Consider the following 18,954-nt stretch of genomic DNA (forward strand, 5'->3'; position numbering starts at 1 on the left):
CGGATTGATTCCTTGTCGTCCGCGCGGGCCAGCGGGATCCGTACTTCCCTGCCCCCCCACCCAAACCTCACAAGCAAGTGCGCTCCCGATACGAAACAGAAAACTGCGGCCGGCGGAGTGGGGTTTGAGACCGCTCGTGTCGGGGCCCTCAACGCCAACATCACCACTTCCCCACCCCCCGCCTCCTCTCTCTCTCTCTGCGCGCGCTCACTTTTCTTCCAGGCTCCTTTCCCCGCCCCGCCCCCCAGCTCCGCTCTTCCCCCTCCGCCTAGGCTGGGAGATTCGCCTCGCGGCCTTTACGCTCCGAAGCGCTGCCTCTTGATTGGCTCGAGCGCTCGGGACTTTTAACTTCTTTCCCTCGCCGCCTCGCTCCCTCCCCTTCCCGTTGGATGCGCGAGACCGCGAAAGGGCTAGGCAGCCAATAAGAGCGCGCGCCTCCTGAGGGACTCGTTTTGGCCACAGCAAGGAAAGACCTCTCTCTGCGCCCCATTTTGTTCGCTGCGGCGCGCGCAGGACAGCAAGCAGGCAGGCAGGCCGTACAAGGCGACGCGAAGCGCGCGCGGAGCGGGAGGCGGTTTTTATTCTGCCCATCTCCCTGTCGTTTGTGTCTCTCTCTCTTTCTCCCCCCTCCTTCCGCGTCTTTTACCCCTCCCCCTTTCCGCGACCGCAGGCCTCCTTGCCTGCCCGTTTCCCCTTCCGGGCCAGCAACAGGAGCGCGCGGCGGAGGCGGCTTAGTTCTGAGGCGGACGCAGGCCCCCCCCCTCGCTCGCTCGCTCGCCTCAGCCGGTGGACCGGATTGTGTCCCTTTTCTTCACCCGCCCCAATCTTTTTTTCCTTTCCCGCTGGTCAGGCTGCGCTGCGCCAAAGCGGCGCCCTGAGAAGCGCGTGCGCGTGCGCGTTTGCCGTGGAGGGAGGGGGTCCTTTTGACTCTCGGCTTCCTCTCCTCCCTTGCCCAACGGCCTCGCGCGAGCGCGTGCTCTGACAGGGGGGTTGAGCCTGCGGCGTCCGGCCCTTTTTCGCCGCCGCCAAGCGCCACCGCCATGTTGAAGCAGCCGCTCCCGCCGCCCTCTCCTCAACCTGGCTCTCCCGCCTCGGCTCCTCCGCCGCCCACCACGCCGACGCCGCCTCCCCCGGCCACTGCGGTAGCCGCTGCCGCCGCCTCGCGCAAGGCCAACCCGACCCCCGCCAGCCCCAACGGCAGCCTCAGCCCCGGGGCTACGGGAGGAGCCAGAGCAGCGACGGTGGCGCCCCCCGGTAGCGGAGGGGGAGGCCCCCCAGGAGGAAGCGGCACAAGGTACGTTGACCGAGAAACAAAAACCGACTTTACATCCGGGGAAGTGTGTGTGTGTATGTATGTATGTGTAGACGGGGCGGAGGGGAGAGAAGTAAGGAACTGCGCGCGCTCCCGCTTCCCTCCGTACTCCCGCTCCTAAGGGTTGAAAGGAGGACTTGGCTCGGCGCGGGGAGCGTGTGTAGGTCCGATAAGCGAAGCCTAAGTCCTGAGCCACCGATTCGACGTTGTATTGCCCAATATGCGCCCTTTGCTAAAATGATGCGGGGGCGTATCATTCCAGTTGGCCTGTGTGAGTAAAAAAAGGGGGAATCATAGTTGTTTCTTAGGGATGATGCTTTAGGTATTTTTCCTGGTGGGGATGGAAGAGGACCTGTGAGGGCCCTCATACTCTTGAGTTGGAGCACTTTTGTAGGCGTTGGGAGTTGATTTAATGGGATTTAATTTATGAGTAGGTATGGGTGGGATTTGGTTGAAGCACCACATGCAAACCATGTGCACTCAGGAGTAAGTCCCTTGATCTCAATGCAACAGGCTCCTTATTAAGTGTGCTATGGTGGTTTGCACTTACTTTGCACCCTTATTTAGTTAGCTCATTTCTTTTTTATTAGCCGTAAACCACTTCTATGGATGAGTAATGGACGTTGGCAAAAAAAAATGGTTCCAGTCTAGTAGAATAGTGAACTAAAAAGGCTTTGTTGAGATAGTCATCAGGGTGGTTTTTTCCTTCTTTATGTTCAATCATGTTATTCAAGACAGTGTCCATATTTGCAGTAATAACAAACAGAGGAGTACCTCTGGTATGAGGAAGATGAGGGTTAGAAAACCATAAACCTTTGGTCATAACATCATTTTTGAAAAACAGAACAAGCTACTGGTATATGGAAGTTTTCTTGCTTTACATATTTTGGTTCTTATCTCAAGAGCAGGGCATCATATAACACAGATTCTCTTTTCTATATAGTTATCACTGTTGCTATTATTTCAACTGCCATGAAATATTTGGTCTAAAAAGGTTTGGATGTATGAGGTAGAGCTGCAGGGAACCCTTTCCTCACAAGGATTGTGTCAGGATTCTTGACTAGATAGGCAGGGGAAGGATTTATGGGGCAGTATATACTTCCATCCCATTGGTGTGTAATCTTTTACTTGTCAGCTGAGAGTATTTTTTCTTATAATATACACACCACCAGTTTTTCTGAAGAGGTTTTTTTAGCTAATGTGAAAGTCCTTATTTCTTTCTCTTTATCAAAATATTGGTTTCTTACCAGTGTATCATAAAACAATTTTATAATCTGATGCATCAAAGGTGGTCTGTTGATCTGAACACTGTTTATATTTGGTGGGGTTCACATCACTTTCCTGTGAGTTACCCTTGTGCCTGATTCATTTTCAGGGGCCAGAGCACAGGCAAAGGACCTCCGCAGTCTCCCGTAAGTACTAGGAGCTAAGCCTTCCAGGGCCATAAGACAATTGTACTTTGGGATTCCTGATTTATGTGATTTGGGTAGCTACTAGATGACATCTGAGCCCTAAGTAGCTGTGCTGTATTAGTTGTTGAGATGTCTGAATAAATGTTTCTCCAGGCTGAAATTTCTGTGACTAAAAAGGCATCCCAAAAACAAGATTTGAGAGTCTTCCTATTTGGCCAAAAAGGAGGGGGGAACCCTCTTCCATTAGTTATAACTTCTTCTGCATGATACCTTTTTCTAAGAGTCTTAAACTTTCACAGATAAGAACAATTTCATTTAGTGAGAACTTGAGGTCAGTTGGCATATTTCAGGCTGGGTTTCCTGTACTGTTTTAGAGCACTATTATTTTGCAAAGGAGGCCAACTCATAACTGGTTAATAGTGGAAGATCTCTGCTCTTTTCTGCGTTTTAAAGTTCACTAGGGACACTATAGTTATGTCACTAGGAGGCACAAAAACTGAAATGTGACACCAAAAAAACCATGTGGTTTGTGTCTGGGGCCCACAGCAGTACTTGAGCACTCCCTACCTGGCAGGAAACTTCTGATACAATTGGTCTTTTCTACTTCATGCTCTCTGACCAAAGTAGATATGGGGCACCATTATCTTACGATTCCCTAGTTCATGGCTTAAGGTCCTAAAACTAGCTTGAGCTTATGAAGGAAGCAGGTGATTCAATAGTTATTTAACCCTAAGGTTGTTAGTATTGTTAAATTAACCATTTGTCATTCCTGAAGCTGCATACCTAACACTTGGAAGTGCCAGAGCAGTGACACAGGGCAATATAGCATTATAAGCTTTCTAATAAACCTTGTCTGTCTTTCCTCTCTATCACCAGGTTTTTGAGGGTGTCTATAACAATTCCCGAATGCTGCACTTCCTGACAGCAGTTGTGGTGAGTCTCCGAAGAGAAGCTAGGAGGGTGTAATATTTGAAGTGTCAATATGCAGGTGGATGGTTCTGCAGTAAAGGGTGATTCTCGTGGCATTTCCCCCCAGTCCCATCACTTGGTTTGGTGAGCCTTGCAGGATAAGCACCTGTTTGTTGCACCTTACTGTTCACATTGTGCACTACCTATTCATTCCTTTCCCAGTGGTTTTACTTAGCTTTGTTTCCAGATGGTTTTGTGAATATCAGACATGGTCCCTGTAAGAACAGGATGCTAGAGAAGAGCATGAGACTCTTAATCCCAGGGTCATGGGTTTGAGCCCTACATAGGGTAGATGATTCCTGAATTGCAAGGGGTTGGACTAGATGACCCTTTTGGGTCCCTTCCAACACTACAATTCTGATCTTATACCTGAAGTCACATGCAGGTTGTGGTGATTGCTGTTGGCTTTGATATAATCAACATTGGTCATACAGTCCAAATTATTGGTTCTAGTACCATTTCCCCCCCCCCCAAAAAAAGAAAAAGGAATGCTAATAGATATATTTTCTTCCTCTTCTTTTTGGTGGCATAGTTCTTGGAAAAGGTTGTTGATTGGATTGAGTTAGAGGGACTTCAGTTTATAGCTTGAAATGTCATGCACTCTTTCTTAGTGTTATTTCTGCCTTCTTTTTCTCTTGGCAGGGGTCCACATGTGATGTGAAGGTGAAAAATGGAAACACATTTGAGGGGATTTTTAAAACCTTGAGCTCCAAGGTGAGTGTTTGGTTTGGCTTTCCTAGAGGGTTTGAGCATTAAAAAGATTTTTTTTCTGCCATCTTTGTGTTGGAACAAGTAGGGCCTCACCACCAATGGTTTCAATGCATTTGTGGTATGCATATTTCAGCAAGCTGGCATTAAAGATGAGGTCCCTGCTTAAATTTTTCTTACTTTACGTGTAACATGGTTGCGATAGCATTTCACTTTCAGCCACATTTTTCTGCATTTGGGATACTGTGTGTGTATCATTCTGGTTGCCTCACTTTTAAAAGGATATTGTAGAGTTGGGACAGGATCAGAAAATGGCAAGGGGATGGAGCAGCTACGAGGAAAGTTTACAGTTAGGGAGCTTTATTTTAGAGAAAAGGTGAGTAAGCAGTGATGTGATAGAAGTTTACAAAATTATGCATGGGACAGAGAAAGTGGATAGAGAAAAGTTTTCCTCCCACTCTCCTAACACGAGATCCCACGGGCACCCATCTAACTTGAGATTCATGGAGGATAAGGGTATGTACTACCTCCATTGTCGAGGCACCATGTCTCTGAATACCAGTTGCTGGGAATGGCAGATGGGCAGAGTGTTGTGCTGATGTCTAGGTTGTGGCCTTCTCAGAGGCATCTGGTTGGCCACAGGATGCTGGGTTAGATGGGCAAGTGACCTAGATCCAGCAGACTTCTCTTACGTTCTTTTATTTTGAAAAATAAAATAAAATGCAACCACTCCAAGCAAGTCAATAGAGCATGAAACTTAATTTGCTTTGAGACTTGTGTTAGCAGGGGTTTTGGTTTTTGTTTTAATCATACTAAATGAGAGTTGATCTAGAAAGAGAATGATTTTTTTCCTTTTTGCTGCTTGCTACCTTTTTTGAATGTGCCATGTGTGGACACATTGGTGCCATATGCTAGCTGCATTAAAATCATTGGTTTTTCTGTTGATTTTTGTGGACAGCTCTTCTGTTCCTGGGGACATTTCAAAATATAAACATGGGGTGAAACAAGATGTGCCTTTTCTCTACAGTACATTTGTTTTGGCAGCAAGTGAAGGTGTATCTCTTTCATAATCTTTTAGAGTTACAAAGGCTGAAGTCATTTTTAAGTCTTTCATAAGAATTGATTTTAATTGATTGTATTTTGTGTACATCACTTGTGATTGTGCTGAAAAGTGGTATAAAAATTCATCAGTAAAAGAAATGGCATCACGTATTCAGACAATGAGAAGGCGCACTCTACCCATTTTCTGCTTGTGCTGGTCCTTTCTCATTTTCCCATCTGGTTTCCTGAGCAGGCCTCACTGGGCTGTTAGCAGTCCCCCCATAGAATTTTTCTGAAGTCTTAAAAAATTTATTGAATCTTTAAGGTTCCCCTAAGTCTGCAGACACCTCCTGCTTGAGTGTTACTGTTTTGGCTACATAAACATGGACACACTCATCTAAAGATCAGAAATAGAATATAAGATAAAATCCTGTGTGTGTCACCCCTCACAAAAAAGGCCAAGCACCTTGCTTGTTTGAGAATGCAAGGATGGAGCCTGGTATTAGATCGTTCTCAGTGGGCCACTTGATGTCATGAAATACGGGCATTCTTCCAGTTTCAGCTATCTCTGTGTGGGTAGGGATTTGTGATCTATATGTTAACAGGGATTTTGTTTGCAGTTCGAGCTTGCTGTGGATGCTGTGCACAGGATGGTACCTGACCAGGCAGTAGGGCCCAGGAGAGAGGATATTGTGGACACCATGGTTTTCAAACCTGCCGATGTCATGTTGGTTCACTTCCACAATGTTGACTTCAACTATGCCACCAAAGGTAATACAGCCTCAAGGCAGCAGGGTTGAGGTATGGTGTGTGGCCTGGACTTGGCAGGGGGTGGGAGAGCTTGAATCTTTTCTGTTATGACCTTTCCCTCTGCTCTGTGTCTTAGATAAGTTCACAGATTCTGCCATCGCCATGAATTCCAAGGTGAATGGGGAGCACAAAGAGAAGGTGCTACAGCGCTGGGAAGGAGGAGACAGCAACAGTGATGATTATGACTTGGATTCTGACATGGCAAGTGTTCTGATCTGGGTGAAGCAGCAAAAGACGATTGCTTGGGGCTGGTGCTATGGGGCTGGTGCCTTGCTAAGCTGTTCTTTTCACAAAGGTACCTCAGTGTTTAAATGATTGCTTTGTCTATCATTTTAGTCTAATGGCTGGGACCCAAATGAGATGTTCAAGTTCAACGAAGAAAATTATGGTATAAAAACCACCTACGATAGCAGCCTCTCCTCTTATACGTGAGTTAACACTTTTCAGTCATTTCTGTACTGATGGGTACAGGGGAGGAAGGATTTGAAGCAATGTATCTGGGTTGTCAGTGTATCCTCCAGATGCTGGATTACAGCTCCCAGCATTCCTAACTATTAGTCATGCTGCCTGAGGCTGATAGGAACCAGAGTCAAGCAACATCTAAAGGTTGCACAAAGGCTGCCCCTGCAGGACATGATGTAGATATGGCTATTTAGGATAAATCATTCTGGAAGCTCTAGACCAGGCATGTCAAACATGCGGCCCTCCAGATGTTTTGACCTACAACTCCCATGATCCCTAGCTAGCAGGACCAGTGGTTGGGGAAGATGGGAATTGTAGTCCAAAACATCTGGAGGGCCGCAAGTTTGACATGCCTGCTCTAGACTAAAGAGTGGAGCTCCAGTGCAGGGGAGGTCCCGGATAGTCAGTTGTCTCTATTTAGCCCCCAAGAGTGAGCAATTATTGTCAGCTCCTACAAGTCATTGACCAGCTGGTGAAAAGTAACAGGCAAAAGAGCAGTGGCCTGAGTGCTGACCTTTTTGAACCCTGAAATGGTCTTGGCCAGGCATCCCCAAACACAGCCCTCCATGTGTTTTGGGACTACAATTCCCATCATCCCTGACCACTGGGTCCTGTTAGCTAGGGATGATGGGAGTTGTGGTCCCAAAACATCTGGAAGGCCAAGTTTGGGCTGGTCTTGGCTACCAGACGTGTCTGTCTTTTTTATTCACACCTACACACCCTACACCTTATTTATCAATAGTTATTGGTGGCTTTCTGGAGAAACCAAGAAACCTGAGCATCAGTCAAAAGCAATGAAGGATTAATGAGGTTGGGTTTTTTGTTTTGTTTTGTTTTGCTAGGCAAAATCTCTCAGGAGATGATCTCAAGCTTAAATGTGACAAATGTTGTTAACCCACCCTGGAGTGATGGAGTGGGCTGGAATTTACTGTATTGCTTAGAAGCTGTAGAATGTTTGGTCTTGTGAGGGTAGAGTACCATGATGCAAATGATGGCAGGGCTTGTATGTAAGGTTTGATTACTCTGGGATATCTGCATCTGCATTTGCGTGGGCATGTAGCTTGAATACCAAGCATGCCAGATGTCCAGGTTTCTCCTGCCCTAATATCTACTGTACAGATGTACCAATGCTCACCCAATTTGTGGGTGGCTTTTATTTTTCCACTGTTATAAAACTTGTCAATCCACAGTCTGCTAGCGTGTTCTAAAAATGTAATGTGTTGCTTGGAACCTTGCCACCTTGACCTCTAAAATTCTTAAATGTTCAAAGTTTGTAAAGTTAATTTTTCTTGCTTATGCTGCTACGTTTTCATTTTTAGCCCTTGACATTCACCGTTCATACATTGTATTAAAGAAAGCTTTCTTTTCTTCTTCAGTTAGAATTAATTTCCATTTGCATATTTGTGTGGGATATCAATGTTGATGAAAGCTTGGTTACAGTAGCACCTGAAGCTCTCAATCCCTTCATAGGCCAGAGAAAAGACTTGAACTGCTGGAATATATTCTTCCAAAGTGGAGCTTGGGAAAAGTGTTGGGTGGTTCTGTTCCTTTGAGGGCAACAGGCTTCGTGATTGGTAGAGCGTGTCTACGTGATTGGTAGAGCGTGTTTGTTTTGTCTCCTTGCTTATTCTTCACTGTACCATCTGTGCATGGTAGTGTCCCTCTTGAAAAGGATAACTCAGAGGAATTCCGGCAGCGAGAAGCCAGGGCTGCCCAGCTGGCTCGGGAGATTGAATCGAGCCCGCAGTACCGACTGCGCATCGCTATGGAAAATGATGATGGACGCACAGAAGAGGAGAAGCACAGCTCTGTGCAAAGACAAGTGTCGGGAAGGGACAGCCCCAGTCTGGCATCCAGGTGGGAACTGTGAGAATTATAGGCTGGTTTTGATCCAGCAGCAAAATCCTTTAATTGACATAAGGCAAGTTGGGTGTCCACTGCATCTCTTGGGAGGAAAGAACAATGTTGAGTTCCACCTGAGAACTTACTCATCTCATACACATGGGGGACTGCCCATTTTCCCTTCTTGCTTTCACTCCAAGCAAGGCACCAGGAATTATGCTACCACAGTATTTTCTTTCATTGTAGAGAGGGCAAGTATATACCCCTTCCCCAACGTGTCAGAGAAGGCTCAAGAGGAGGTGTACGCTGCAGCAGTTCTCGGGGTGGGAGGCCAGGTATGGGGTCTTTACCACCCCGTGGAAGTGCACATCACTCAGAAGGCAACACTGGCTCCATTCCAGAGCAGCGAGGCATCAATGGAGGTGAGGCTTACTTTCCCAAGCTTAGAATGTAGAAATTTGAATAGATTGGTGCAGTTACTTCTAGAGGATTTAAATGTCTGTTGAATTAGTTGATTAAGCTCCCACAGGTGGCTGTGGAATTTCCTCCTGTGTTGGTGGGTTTTTTTGGGGGGGGGTATATTCAGTGTTCTTTTAATTTTGGGGCATGACTTTCCCTTTGAGGCACCCATGATGGTGTTAAGTTGCAATAAATGCTAGAATTTCTCCCACTTTCCAGCAGTAGAAAACTGAAGATAGCAAAGGACCACTTGGTGTGCCTGCGTGGCCTCTTCATCTGTTTCTGTGGTTCCCTTCTTCTAGGTCCATCCAGAATGTCTCCAAAGTCTCAGCGACCCATCCGAGGAGCTAAGAGCATGTCTTCCCCTTCCAGTCGACCCATGGAAGTCTCAGCTGCAACTTCTTCAGGTAGAGCAGGCAGTGGAATTAAAGTGGAATTTCCCCATGACACTAGTGCTGGGTGTGATGTTGCTTGCATCTAATAACTTTGCTTTTCTTACACAGTGGGTCGCCTCTATGCTCCACGTTCTCCTAAGTCTGCCTCAACTGTGCCAGTCTCTTCCCAGGATCCCCCGGTGGGATCAACAGTCCCTGCTGCTCCTGCATCGCCCTCTGAATTGAGGCCTACTATGGAGTCTAGTGCTTCCCCAACCCCGCCTTCACCCAAGGTTCCAGTATCTGCTCCTGTAGCTGCTGTTGAGGGTAAGGAATCACACTGGAGGTGAAGCTAGTCTGGTCCATTCCTAGCAAGGAATGGTCCTAGGCATCTTCTCCCCTAATGAATCAAATAGTTTATCAAATCTCTTGAGATTTTGATCAGCTGAAGGAGCTTAAGACGAAAGATGAAGCCAGGCTCCTCACCTTAAGAAAATGAGCAGGAGTAGTTGCTGAAGATTCTTACATAGAAGACACTTCTCACTTTAAGGCTCACTTCTGGATTATTTGTTTCATTCCTAGTTAAAGAGGTGCCTAACTCTGCCACCAAAGAACCCAGCAGGACCTTGGAGGTTATGGGCCCCTCAGATATGGTCAAACAGGCAAGCAAAGGTTTGTGTCTTCTGCACTTTTTGAGCTGTCTGCTCACTTCTCTTTTGAAACCTTGGGTTCTGTTGAGTGGATTCTGCGGGTGATTTATATTTTCTACTTTTAATATTAAAAAAACTACAAATGTTAGTAAGAAAATATCTGGCATTCATGCAGCAGTTCCTGAACAGTGGTTAATTCCACAAGTACTTTTCAAGGTTTTAGGACTGGAGTTCTAAATCCTTTGTTACGTAATTGTTTTGACACTTACCCTGCTTTAGGTCTCCAAAATGAGCAGAAGAGAAATCAGCTAGAGGAGCTGCGGAAATTTGGGGCCCAGTTTAAGGTGAGAATGTTCTCCTTTTCTCCCGTCAGTGTACTTTGTGGGGCAGAGCATGAATATGTTTCTGGCATTGTTGCTTACTCCATGTCTACTTTCTCCAAGCTGCAGCCCAGCCCCTCCCCAGAGGCCACACTGGATTTCCGGACCAAGGAGCCTCTTGAAGGAAAGGTGAAGGACAAGTCCCCAGAGGCATTGGTTGGAGCAGGGGGCACATGTGAGGTACCTGATGAGTCCCCCAAGCCCAACTTAGACCTGTCTGAAGGCAGCAGTAAGGAGGAAAAAGGGCCCTGTGAAGGCATGGAACGCCAAACCCAGACTGCTAGTCCTCTAGGCAAAGGTGACGCAGATGACAAGGAGGATGGCCCTGTCTCAGAGTGAGTTAGTGGTGGTAACCACAGCAGATGAGTTGTTGCTCTACATTTCTTGTGGGCTTCTTTGTAATTTTTGTTGTACTTTTTTCCAGGCAGGTGAAGAAGTCAACCCTGAACCCAAATGCGAAGGAGTTCAATCCTTCAAAGACTCTCCTGTCTGTGGTGTGTAATCTGGGAAACTAGCCCTGTGGTTAGTGTGCTTGCATGTGGGGGGGAGGGGGTGTATCTGTGTGCTGCAGTAGAAATGGTCATACTGTGTCAGCTTAGCTCAATATCCCATAGGCTCCAGCAGCTACCAGGAGATGATTGTCAGTAGATGGGTAAGACTTTTTTACTCCCAGTTGTTTAACAATAGTAGCAGCAGCAGCAACAACAACAAATCCCCCCCCCAATTATAGCTCTGAAATGAAAGAGAACTTGGAGTAATTGGACTTTGATTTTCTTGTATGGAAGAACTGTAAGCTCCATCCACTTCTGGACCACAAAACCGATTTCTAGGTTCAGAATTCCGAGTGTATAGCTTCCGCACTAGGCTCTTGTTCGAGGATCTTAGATGAGTTTTTATCCCCTCAAAAATGACTTGTTTCTGAAGTCTTCACAGCCTTGCTCTACATTCTGTTCGTTTCTCTGTGTTCATAGGTGCCTATTTAATCTATGATTACTTCCTCCTATCTGTACAGAACAAGTCAACGAGCACACCCACATCGCCAGGACCACGCACCCACTCTACACCCTCCATCCCAGTGATTACAGGGCAAAGTGGCATGTACAGCCCACAATACATCTCTTACATCCCACAGATCCATATGGGCCCAGCTGTGCAGGTGAGAAGGGGGTGGAATGATGTGTGGATGGTCCTGCCTTTGGATAGAAGGGTGAGCTGCAGAATCATTGGTTCCTTTTGAAATTTTTGCGGAGGCTAGTGTTAGAATTAATTGGCATGTCCCCTGTCTTTTGCAGGCACCCCAGATGTACCCTTACCCTGTTTCTAACTCTGTGCCTGGACAGCAGAGCAAATATAGAGGAGCTAAAGGTAAGTGGCTTAAAGCCATGGTGAATGTTGGCTGGAATGTATTCCTGTTGTGCAGTTTGGGGTGTGCAGATTTGAACTGGCTTCCCTACATGAATTTTCTTTCTGCACAGGCTCTCTGCCCCCGCAGCGTTCAGACCAGCATCAGCCCACCTCAGCCCCTCCCATTATGCAGGCAGCGGCAGCGGCAGGGCCCCCTCTGATGGCTGCCACTCCGTATTCCTCATATATCTCCTACAACCCCCAGCAGTTCACAGGACAGCCAACTATGATGCAGCCCATGGCACACTACCCCTCGCAGGTTGGTATAATGTGTACTTCAGTAGAGAAGCTAACTGCGCTGACCTGTGTGCCCCACACTTATCTAATTCATGTTCTTCTCTTCAGCCTGTATTTGCCCCCATGCTGCAGAGCAACCCACGTATGATGACTTCTGGCAGCCATCCCCAGGCCATTGTTTCATCGTCTACTCCCCAGTATCCCCAGGCAGAGCAACCTACGCCCCAGGCTCTTTATGGTGAGTTTGTACAGAGCCTGAAGACATATCTGTTCTGAGCTTCTCTTCCTCCCTCCCCCCTTGCATTGTTGACCACTGCTTGCTGCTTCTCTCCCCAGCCACAGTGCATCAATCGTATCCCCACCATGCCACACAGCTGCATCCGCATCAGCCTCAACCAGCTACCACACCCACGGGCAACCAACAGCAAGCGCAACATGCCGCCCCCAGCCCTGTGCAGGTACTAGTGTGGGAGGCACTTGATGCTTGTTTGCTCTTGCGACTTGCACAGTTTGATTTTGTGTTAGAGATTAGTGCTGGGGTGACCCTTCAAGTTCCAATCTGGAAATTCTAGGCTAGCTCAGAAAGGGGTAGTCCCACATTAGGAGTGAAGTCACCCATTTCTTGTCTCATCTGAAGTCTTAGAGCTGCTGTGTGTGGAGTCCCAGGAATAGATTATCACATCCTTACTTGCTAATTTATACCTTTGAGGGGGCCAAGTCTTCTAGCACAGTGTGCTTTCTGTAAAAGCACCCACATGTTTTAGGGACAGTATTCAGCAACTTGAGGATGAACAGCTACTAACAGATAAACAGCTTGGTGGGGACCCATAACTGTCTTGAGGCTTTGCCAAACAGCCTTGGCTATCTTTCTTTCTTACACCCCTCCATTTAATCAGAATTAGTAAGCTTGAGGGGAGGGGGAATTAGTAAAATTGACTTTCACCAGAGAGTCTGCTTTTAGTGTTTGGAATATTGACTTATCTAGCCTTGCCTTAAGCGGCGAATCAGTTAAGAAAAGAATTAGCAAATGTAGAATCTTTCATCACATGCTCAAGGTTTTATTGTGAAAAGAGGAAATAGGATAGCAAGGACAAATATACTTCAGGAAAGCGGAGGGCCACCCAGCACCCACTGTTCCACACATATTCGTAGGCACTCCCTATCTCTATAGAATGCATAACATTTCTCTATGGCAGTAGCAAAAAGGGGAGAAGAAAATATCTTGAAGGTAGGTGTGATGCATTACTCCTGGGACTTGAACTGTGGCTTTTGTATTCTCTTGCCATAGCACCAGGCTGGACAGCCACCTCATTTGGCCAGTGCCCAGCAGCAGCAGAACCTGTACCACACAGCCACACTGACAGCTACGCCACCCTCTATAACGCCAGGGCCCAGTGCTCAGTCTCCACAGAGCAGTTTCCCCCAGCAAGCAGTCTACGCCATCCATGCCCACCAGCAGCTGCAGCACAGCTACGCCAACATGGCCCACGTCACCCAGGTGAGTGTGCTTGCCCCTGGGAAGGATGAGTCTAGCCTTGATTGTGTCAGGGACTCCCAATAAACCTCCATCAGCCTGAGGCTAGACCACTCCAAGAAGTAAGCTTGCTCTCTGAACGCGACTGTACAACCTGCACAAGAGACATAAAAGCGCCACTTTATCTTTGAAACCTACTAACCACTACACATCCAGAATGCAGCGCAAGTTCTAGTGTGGCTATGTCATATGAAACGACCACACTTGTTCTTACTCATCTGATGCAGAATTACAATTTAAGGATTTATATCAGACATAAAATGGCCACCAAATGGAGTTCCTGTGCCTCTTTTTTAGAAAAAGTGCTGATCAACACTATATAATACCTAAGAGTGTATGGAGTGTTAGTGGGGAGAGGTGGTACCTCTGGTGGGGGACATGTTGTGCACCTTCTGGGGTAGTTTATCCAACTTTGGTCCCCATCCTCCACTCAGTTCTCACCTGTGGCTCCTAGAAGCTGTCCTCATGCAACAGTGGCCACACCCTGGGAACGGCTTCTTTGGTTGAGGGTAGCCGATGAGCCTCAAACTCTTGTTGAGTTCGGGACTCCCCTTCATGAAAAGACAGGCTTTGGCATATTTAGTGGATGAGACCAATAGTGGGTCTGATGGTCAAGAAGGTGGTTTCTGCATGTGCTGTAGAGGGAAGTGAGGGACGGGAAGGTAGCCCACCTAGGAGAAGGAAAATTCTGACCCTAAACCACTCTGCCTTGTGGGATATTATTGTAAGAAGTAAAGGCTCAGGAGTAAACCCTAAGCCTACACAAATCTGGAGTGGAGTCCCAAAGACAGTTGGATGGCTCTCAGAAGCACACCACACTCCATTGTCTTGAGACAGAGGGATGCCAATAATACTTCAGCTATATCAGTTAAAATGAGTTGCCAAATATATATGATCTCCTTGCACTTTACGGATTTGGACTTCTCTGCTAATTTTGTTGGTAAAGTGTGAAGTTATCCACTGCTTATTAAGGTACTGGGGTGTGGATTGAAATCACATTGCTTTCTCCAAAGGCTCATGTCCAGACTGGAATTGCAGCTGCCCCACCACCTCATCCTGGAGCTCCACAGGTCATGCTGCTGCACCCCTCGCAGACCCACGGTGGGCCTCCACAGGGAGGTGTGCCCCAGAGTGGTGTGCCCACCCTCTCAGCCTCCACACCCTCCCACTACACTTATATAGGGCACCACCAAGGTAAGGCAAACTAGCAAGCTGAGGAAAGGAGGGAGGGAACTGAATGGAACAGGCCGTCATCTATACTGACTTGCTGGGTATGGAAGAGCTTAGGGACATATGGATGATTTTTAGGGTTTTCTAGGTTGTGTCTTTTGCGAAAGGGGTGGGGTGAGGGTTGGTAGTTCTGGACTTTGTATCTTTGTGATCTTCACTACCTCTTTCTTTTCTTTCCAGTTCAATCTCATCCCTCCCAGCAGCTTCCATTCCACCCCCCTGGGAACTGATGTCCACGCTTCTCCCTGTGACCTGAGACCCTAGCCAGCCTTGGCTCTGTTGTGGCCCCAAACCTGGGCCAGCCCTCATGCCCATGGCAGAGGCCCCTGGAGGGGCGCAGTCTGGCCCGGTCCAGCCCCCCCTCGCCAAGCACCTTCCTTTCCGTTGGTTTAGTGAAGCCCACACGGGGCGCTGTCAGCCAGCGGGATGGAGAAAGGCCCCTTCCTCTTGCCTGGAGAAGGGCAGGGTTTCTTTTCTGTTATTTATGACTCCATTCGGGCTCTTAGAGCAAATGCCACTTTCCCACATTAACTTGACAAGGACATGACCAGATGGACAAACCTTGACTTTTTATTAAGTAAAAATATTTAAAAAGTAAAAAAAAAACAAATAAAATTTTAAACTAACTAATGTTGGGCTTTGGGGTTGACTGTGTGGGGAGGGCCAATTTCTAACAAGTAACCCTTGTTCATGGTTCTACAGAATTGGGGTGGTGGCAGCGGCTTTGATCTCCCCAGAGTTTTAGCTTCTCTAGCAAGGAGCAGCGATTGAGACGCCTTCATCCAGTTCAGAGGCTGCAGTGCTCTGCTCATTCCCTGCTGCTGCTGGAATGACTAATCAGCAGGGTTAAGTAGTTGGGATGGCAGTGTAATGCAGAGCCTAAAGCAGTGGTTCTTAGTGCAGGGACCACTAATGCAAAAAACTCTACATCATGGTCTAGCAGTGTTTTTTATCTGAATAATAAAATTTTAATTATTGCTTTTATTGAAATTAGCACATAAAGTCTGAAAGACCTGGAGGCTGGACAGTAGTGTTGTGGGCCCGTAGCAGAAAATGTTAGACAGGATTGGGTTGCTGCTCCCCACCACAGGCTTGGTGGGTGACATTTTTTTGAGAAGAGTTGCAGAAATGAAGTATGTGTGGCTGGTGTTGCTATTTTTTAAAAAACAAGCTACAGAGACCATAAGCAGCTAAATGCCAGGCTTTATACTTCAGCCACTCAGTGCCTGGGACTTAAATTTCAGGAGTTGGGCCATGGTCTTTCTTGAGCTGCTCCAGGACTTTGCCTTGGAGTGGACACTTATTATCTGGGAGTCTGCTTAAATGTCAAGAGTCTGATTTGGGCTGTGCCACAATTGATTGGAAATGAGGGCCTGGGCTGCTTGTTTAATGGGCGTCGAAGTCTGGTGGGAGCAAGGCATGCAGATGGGTTGTCTCCCCAGGTTCAGGCAGACTGTGATACTGCTTACATACCAGCAGTATGTTCTGCTCTAGTTCTTCCTCTTTCCTCACCCAGGTGAAAGCAGCTGTACCTTGGCCATGGATTGTTGATATATGGAAGCTTAGTCTAGATGGTAGGGACCCAGGTGGCGCTGTGGGTTAATGCACAGAGCCTAGGGCTTGCTGATCAGAAGGTTGGCGGTTCGAATCCCTGCAACGGGGTGAGCTCCCGTTGCTCGGTCCCAGCTCCTGCCAACCTACCGTCTTTCCCCTATTTTAAGACGTAGTCATTATATAAGCCATAGCAGGATTTCTAAGCAATTGCGCGATACAAGCCATACCCCGAAAATAAGACATACTGATAGACCCTTCACCCAGTAGCAATAACCCCCTGTGTAAGCTGTACTTGGTGAAGAGGAGAAAAGTGGGGTGGGGAGGAGATGAAGGCACGAGGAAGAAAAGAGGGGCGATTGAAGCCGTTGCCTCGTGAATGCAGAGGCTGTTTCCCTTTAAGGCCGCTGCCTCGCGAATGCAAAGGCTGTTTTCCCTTTAAGGGAGATCTCCGTGTGCGCGTCTCTCTCTCTCTCTCTCTCTCTCTCTCTCTCTCTCTCACACACACACACACACACACACACACACACACAGAGAGAGAGAGAGAGAGAGAGAGAGAGAGAGAGAGAAAACCCACCTCTCGCTTCCCTCCACCTTTCCCTTCCATTCTATGCGCCCACCCATGAGTTGCCTGTTGATTTCCTCTTGACGGCAGTCTCCTGTGTCTGATTGTTGTCTCCTTGCTTTTACCGAATGGAATAAAGCAGCCTTCCTTTCTACCTTATGCTTGCTTGTCTGTGGAGCTGCCCCTTTAAGGATTTGTAAGTAGTCTGGATCGCAGTCCTTGCCTTGGGGACTTTTTTTTTAAATCAAGGACTTTTTCCGTCTTGCTGTTTGCGAGCACAAAAGTTAAACTGCCGGTCCTAGCTTCCTTTACCCACAAAAATTTAACTCACCTCGCTAGCTCAATTGCTTCTTAATTGCTACCATTTACCAAGTCAGCAATCTTAATTGCTGTTTAGCTGGCTTCTTTGTTCTCAGCAGGTACCTTCTTTGCTATCAGTGATAGCACTACAAAGTGTTACATTGTCATAGCTGCCAAGTTTTCCCTTTTCTCCCGAGGAAGCCTATTCAGCATAAGGGAAAATCCCTTTAAAAAAGGAATAACTTGGCAGCTATGTACATTGTTGGAACTTCAGACTGTTGGAACTTAAGTCTTGGGCAGCTGGCTAGTAGAGATCCTTATTTGCTTTTACGTATAGGCTACTGCTAGGACTGTATCACACAGATAGATTCCATTATACTGGTTTAGATTTAAGAAGCTCCAGTGTAGCAAATTGCTATTAAGTGAGTCCCCACATCAGAGGAGAGAGAGAGCAGCCCTTTGCGAACATCCCAGGGCTGGGGAGAGAGGGCTGGGCCAGGGACGCACACACCTCCCGTCCCTCACTCATAATAAATACCAGTAAGACATCCCACCAAAAATAAGCCACCCTGTGGTTTTTTGAGAAAAAAAAGTAATAAGACGGTGTCTTAAAAAAGGGGAAACACGGTAGCAGTTCGAAAGCACATCAAAGTGCAAGTAGATAAATAGGGACCGCTCTGGCAGGAAGGTAAACAGCGTTTCCGTGTGCTGCTCTGGTTCGCCAGAAGCGGCTTTGTCATGCTGGCCACATGACCCGGAAGCTGTCTGCGGACAAACGCCGGCTCCCTCGGCCTATAGAGCGAGATGAGCGCCGCAACCCCAGAGTCGGACACGACTGGACCTGATGGTCAGGGGCCCCTTTACCCCTAGTCTAGATGGTAGCCATAACTGGATGCTACACCTGGAACGTGAGAGCCTGTAGATTTAGAGCAGTTAGGGCTCTGATAGGGGTGTGAAACCTGTGCCCATACAAATGGGACACTAATTCTCATCTGCTCTGGTCAGAACAAGGAATGGTGGGAATTTCAATCCAGCAACATTGGGATAGTCACAGGCTCAGAACACCCAGCATTTGTTATAGATCAGAATCCTCTACAGAGGGCATAAATACTAAGTTCAGCATTAAGATATACACTGATTTGGACAAATGAAATAAAAACCCAGTAATGTCTTCTCTGACCATTTTATCTCTACCAACCATGTTTGTGAAACAAAAGGGTGGCTTTGCTCTGGGACTGATGGTAGTTGGGAGTCCCAACAACTTCTACAAGGTACCACCTTGCTTATCCCTGTATAAATCTAGTGGTGTCCAATTAATGGTTTATGCTGTAGGCAAAACACTACATACAAACGTGAAAGCAAAGAGTCAATGCATCTTGAAATCTTAAGGCTGCTGTAGAAATGGGGTGGGAAAGAGTTTGATGCTGCAGCAGTTCACTATCCCGCCCTGCTGCCTTCAGTGAGTTACTCTCCTGATATCCTTTTTTTTTTTAAAAAAGAGCAGCACTTGAGTACTGGTGGTGATTTTCATATCACAAGGATGATTTAGTCCTTTCAATATTCAAAAAGAGCTGATAGGGGGAAGAGGAAGTACATCTACTTTTTACTAATATTACTAAATTAGAAAATGTACTTGAACTAGGTACTGTTGTATGATCTGTAGAGATGCCCTTAAGACACCCCTGCCTGGTAATGCTGTCCATACTTGCTGGAG

The 18,954-nt window shown here is 47.0% G+C and overlaps 1 protein-coding gene across 7 annotated transcripts; it reads left to right on the top strand.

Annotated features, from left to right (window-relative positions):
* The first annotated feature begins 433 nt into the window (after window positions 1–433).
* Window positions 434–15,802, top strand: ATXN2L (ataxin 2 like). Of its 7 annotated transcripts, none has more exons than XM_035135575.3 (23): window positions 434–1,294; window positions 2,688–2,724; window positions 3,601–3,657; window positions 4,336–4,407; window positions 6,063–6,213; window positions 6,329–6,453; window positions 6,589–6,680; window positions 8,371–8,571; window positions 8,803–8,978; window positions 9,318–9,422; window positions 9,519–9,716; window positions 9,972–10,061; window positions 10,319–10,383; window positions 10,483–10,754; window positions 10,844–10,913; window positions 11,432–11,626; window positions 11,712–11,784; window positions 11,895–12,082; window positions 12,169–12,298; window positions 12,397–12,518; window positions 13,349–13,558; window positions 14,608–14,788; window positions 15,005–15,802. In XM_035135575.3, exons 1-23 carry the CDS (start codon window positions 1,041–1,043, stop codon window positions 15,052–15,054), a joined length of 3,114 nt encoding a protein of 1,037 aa, XP_034991466.1. In that variant the 5' UTR covers window positions 434–1,040; the 3' UTR covers window positions 15,055–15,802. The 7 variants fall into 7 exon arrangements, with proteins under 7 accessions (XP_034991466.1, XP_034991469.1, XP_034991467.1 ...); XM_035135578.3 differs by having other exon boundaries at window positions 11,432–11,575; XM_035135576.3 differs by having other exon boundaries at window positions 479–1,294; window positions 10,489–10,754.
* Window positions 15,803–18,954: the final 3,152 nt, after the last annotated feature.

This window comes from Zootoca vivipara, chromosome 12, assembly GCF_965207765.1.
Source record: "Zootoca vivipara chromosome 12, rZooViv2.hap1.1, whole genome shotgun sequence".
NCBI lineage: Eukaryota > Metazoa > Chordata > Lepidosauria > Squamata > Lacertidae > Zootoca > Zootoca vivipara.